This window comes from Sesamum indicum, linkage group LG5 (genome assembly GCF_000512975.1).
Source record: "Sesamum indicum cultivar Zhongzhi No. 13 linkage group LG5, S_indicum_v1.0, whole genome shotgun sequence".
Lineage (NCBI taxonomy): Eukaryota > Viridiplantae > Streptophyta > Magnoliopsida > Lamiales > Pedaliaceae > Sesamum > Sesamum indicum.
In genome coordinates, this window is record NC_026149.1 from 711,737 (window position 1) to 715,909 (window position 4,173).

General features: G+C 38.6%; 1 protein-coding gene across 2 annotated transcripts in view; it reads right to left on the bottom strand.

Annotated features, from left to right (window-relative positions):
• The window catches only part of LOC105161451, a 10,131-nt gene continuing 6,240 nt past the window's right edge, over positions 283-4,173 (bottom strand). For both annotated transcript variants that reach the window (XM_020693911.1, XM_020693910.1), the window contains exons 13-20: positions 3,937-3,994; positions 3,755-3,811; positions 3,428-3,673; positions 3,083-3,144; positions 2,300-2,356; positions 2,098-2,191; positions 1,216-1,356; positions 283-986 (exon numbers count right to left, since the gene is read on the bottom strand). In XM_020693911.1, coding sequence (XP_020549570.1) covers positions 909-986; positions 1,216-1,356; positions 2,098-2,191; positions 2,300-2,356; positions 3,083-3,144; positions 3,428-3,673; positions 3,755-3,811; positions 3,937-3,994 — 793 coding nt within the window. In that variant the 3' untranslated portion in view covers positions 283-908. The remainder of the gene's footprint in view (positions 987-1,215; positions 1,357-2,097; positions 2,192-2,299; positions 2,357-3,082; positions 3,145-3,427; positions 3,674-3,754; positions 3,812-3,936; positions 3,995-4,173) is intronic.

The window sequence follows — 4,173 nt, forward strand, 5'->3', positions numbered from 1 at the left end:
TCTGTTTGATTTTATGTATTTATTTATTTCTCTCTAGTAAACTAGTGGAAATAAGTGCGTTGTGTTGGCGCCAAATTTACAGAAATCTCCCAGAGTATGAAGCAGCAACAATGCGTATGAAAGAACTGTCAGCAAGCAAACAACAAAGATTCATATGGACTCAAAATCTTATGTTTTGGGTTTGAATGCAGTTTGTGAAAAAAGGAAAAGAAAAACAATGAACACGTATGGCATATACATGCATGAATAAACGTGTATAAACCAAACTGGGCAATACGCTCAAAACCACTGCACATGTTTCATTATAACCTGCGTTAGGGAAACTATATAGGTCCGGCATAAATGCCATGTACTTTTCAAATTACAAAGATCAAAATATTTTCCAGTTCCTATCAAAGTGAAAACAGGATGAGAAAGCTCGTCATGCATGCAAATTAAAAGCACAGCATGCCTGGAGAATTTCGAGACATCTTCACTAGTCTATACATCAGCAAAAACTCAAATCGCTAAGGCCATAGACCAAACGGTAGTAGCGTGTCTATACAAACATAATGGAAAACAAACGTTCCAGCCTATGCCCTTTGCCTAACAAAATTCTTGAAAAGATGGACCACAATGCTATCCTCTGAAGCCCACACAATGTCTCTGGCAGAACTGACCTCCACGGTCTGGCTCCTCCGTTAGTAATCAACACACTGGCCCTGGTTTCCCATGACATGCCAACTGGCCATTGAATGCTTTTAAATGATCAAACGATGAGATGGTCAGCTGCCTGCCCCACCTATGACCTCCAACATTGGATGTCCTTGCGGAAAGTGACTCTGTCCGGTGCAATCAAGGGGGCATCAAACCGACTGTCGAGGCTATTTGCCGGTTTTTCAGTGCCTGAAGTCTTTCATATGAATCTTCTACTGTTGTACCTCCTTCTCCAACAAGGATGTCCCCTTAAAAATTGTTAGCTGATAGTCCCTCGTGTACTTGAGCATCTGCCCAGGATAATGTCAATCCAACAGTCAGGAACTCCAGCAAGCATTAAGACAGATAACATAATGTGCTGCCAATATAAGAAAACAAATTTCTTTTGCAGAACATAGAATTTGTTTCCCTTTTGGTTTCAGTTTCACTTTTGCATTAACACGGCTTTCTGGAACTTGTATGTAAAAGACTCGGTGTCCACCAAAGACAAAACTACCCTCCACAGATTGGTTGACTTACTTGCTCATTGCTTGTCTTCCTGAAGCCTAGCTTATTCGTCCACATAGGTTCAGCTTCCTCCGCAGCAGGGAGCACCAGATGTCTCACACTCATGGACGACAGAAGCCTCTGAATGCAGGAAAACAGTGCTTGAAAATAACCCTACACATTGCAGTTATTGGCACTAGTTAGTTACAATCAAAACTGTTTCTAGTACAATGCATGCAGCAAAACCTAATATGGAAAGGATAATACTTTGTTGCTTTGTATAGGGAGTGACAATTCCTATAATTACTCTTTCCACTCTGTTTAGTAAGTCGATGATGAAGCCCATTCTAGTAAGATATTACTAGCTAAGAATGGAAACTCATTCCCCAACTAACCAGAAAAAAGACCATTGTAACTGGAGCTGGAAAGAAATAAGAAAGAACAGACATGATTTAGAGTCCCCACATCAAATCCCCAACCCTCACTGAAAACGAAAAACACATCCAGGCAAAACAGAGGGGCTTCTTGTCTGCTGCATCCATCCCATCTCACAAATACGCACAGAAATGAGATACAAAGAGAGAAAGGTATATTACTCCCATCTACAGCACATAATTGACTTCCCAACAACTGCAGTCCTGAACAAGGTAGAAGAATGGTACCCACACTAATCCTCATTTAGGTGCAGTTTAGCAGGCATAGAAAAATAGGAAAATATCTGTGTGAAATCCTGTTCTGTTCTGAATAGCCCTTTTAACGGAGTACCAATTCTCCTATCAAATGCAGCTAGATGACTAAACTCCCAGCTTAAGACAAAGAAAGAGGAAAACAAATAATCTTTTAATAGCAGGAGAAGGCCACTAATCTCTCCTAGGTCCCAAGTAGAAAAGATAACTTCGCAAGTTGACTACTTACTTTTCCTTGATTTTCTCTATTAGTAGCCACTAAAGGAAGTTCAGCAACCTCTCGTCCAAATATTCTGAGAAGAGCAGCTGATACAACAACAGACCTGCATACAGCCGGCATTTAGACTGACTAGTAATAGCAACATTGATCTTCAAATAACAGAGAAGAGAGCAAACAAAATGAAAGACGGCCAGAATTCTTTATTACTTACTTTACAATTAAGACCACACAATACATTCCACTAAATTCTTGTCCAGATATGTTCCTTCTGCACAAAGAAGAATTTACTGGTGAACAGGAATGAAGCAAAAACAGAGAACGAAGCAATGTGGTTTTTCCCCCAAATATTAATAGCTGAAATTCATCAGGCTATCTGCATCAGAGCAGTTGCTTACCAATCAGTGTACGAAAGAGTGATACGACAAAAATATAAGAGTATTTACTCCCACTAATATAGATAATACAGTACATAAAATTATAGCTGATACTTCTGCTCAATGTTTGCAAATATTAGTAATTAGTTATCTTTATGTGGCTTTCATCAACTAACAGTCAAATAAGTGCATAACATGTTTAGATAGCATTTTCCCACATTAGCATGAAACATTGAAAAACTAATACAAGATCTATCCGCACTATCTTTTTAACTTAAGTCACCAGTTGTATCCCAGCACCAGAAACATTCTTCTGAAGTCACCCAAAAAATGGTCACAGTTGGATATTTAAACCTCCCCTAACGAGTGATTCTATCCTTGATGATCCTCAAACTAGTTCTATCTCAAGCAAAAGGAATTTAAAAAGCAACTGCTTTAAACTACCATATGATGAAGCTATGGCAAAGATGTTGATATAAGTACTATCCATGCTTCATAAGAACATCCCTGTGATATGAAAAGGATCCTCGCCTTAATCTGGTCTAGTAAACCACCAAAATTCTGAAAAAAAACATAGAGATGGTCTGCTACAACATACCAAAGAAAGAGTAACAACTCACCCATACACCATAACTGGGATCAGATCGCGACCAGACCTGGCAACAATAGGATCAAAGCACTCCTGCAAAGCCAATCAAGACAAAATTAAAGATACTGTCCAATAGATGAGTGAGATTTCCATAGAAAAGTCTGCTTAGGTACAAACTCCTGCAATCTGCAAACTCACAGAAGACTTCACACTGAAAGAAGCCTAGTATATCTAAAAGCTATTGAAGTCTGCAATCCGCATAGGTGGTGACTGCAACGCTATATATATATATATATATATATATACATGCTGAACCAGTTTTAAAGCATAGATTAACCAAAGAATGAAAACCTGAACAGTAGAAGTAAGAGCTTACACGAAAGATTGCAGCAGCCCGAGAAAGTAGCAACAGATGGTCAGGGAAGCGACTTTTCCCACTTAAAATGCACCATTGGATCTCATTGTGAGACCCATTATTTAAACCTATCATTGTGTGCTTCTTATATACTGTAGCTGACACTGAAGCTGGAATGATCTCAGGTCCACCAGAAGCCAAATTCTGAAGCGTTTCAAAAATCTTATAGCAATCATCACAACAGAACCATTTATCTTCAGGAAGTTCCTGTAAAAATGCGTTGAACATGAGCTAATAACAATTGACCAAACACTCCAACAATTGATACCAAAAGCATCTGAGACTTACTTTCAGATCACACAACCCAGATTCACGAAGACAACCAACATGATATTCCTTCTCACACTAGACAAAAAGATGGAAGTATCATAACAAAATTGTTATATACGAAAGGCATGCAAATGAGCATGTTATTAACAAAGAAAACTAGAATGAAAGGTCAAATGGGTGGGTAGGTAAGCAAGTAATACTTGATCACAGATTATCACTGTCCGGTCATCAAACTTAGCAGCACTGAAGTCCTGTGACCTACAAAATAGAAGGAAAAGTTTCAGTGAACAGCAACACAGATACATATTTCAGAATCTGAGCATATTGGATAATCCAACCTTCATACATATCTGAAGTATAAAGCAAAACATGAAACCAATGATGATTGATCAAGAACTAGTGCAGCTAAAGAAAAGAAACTGATAGTAGAACAGACA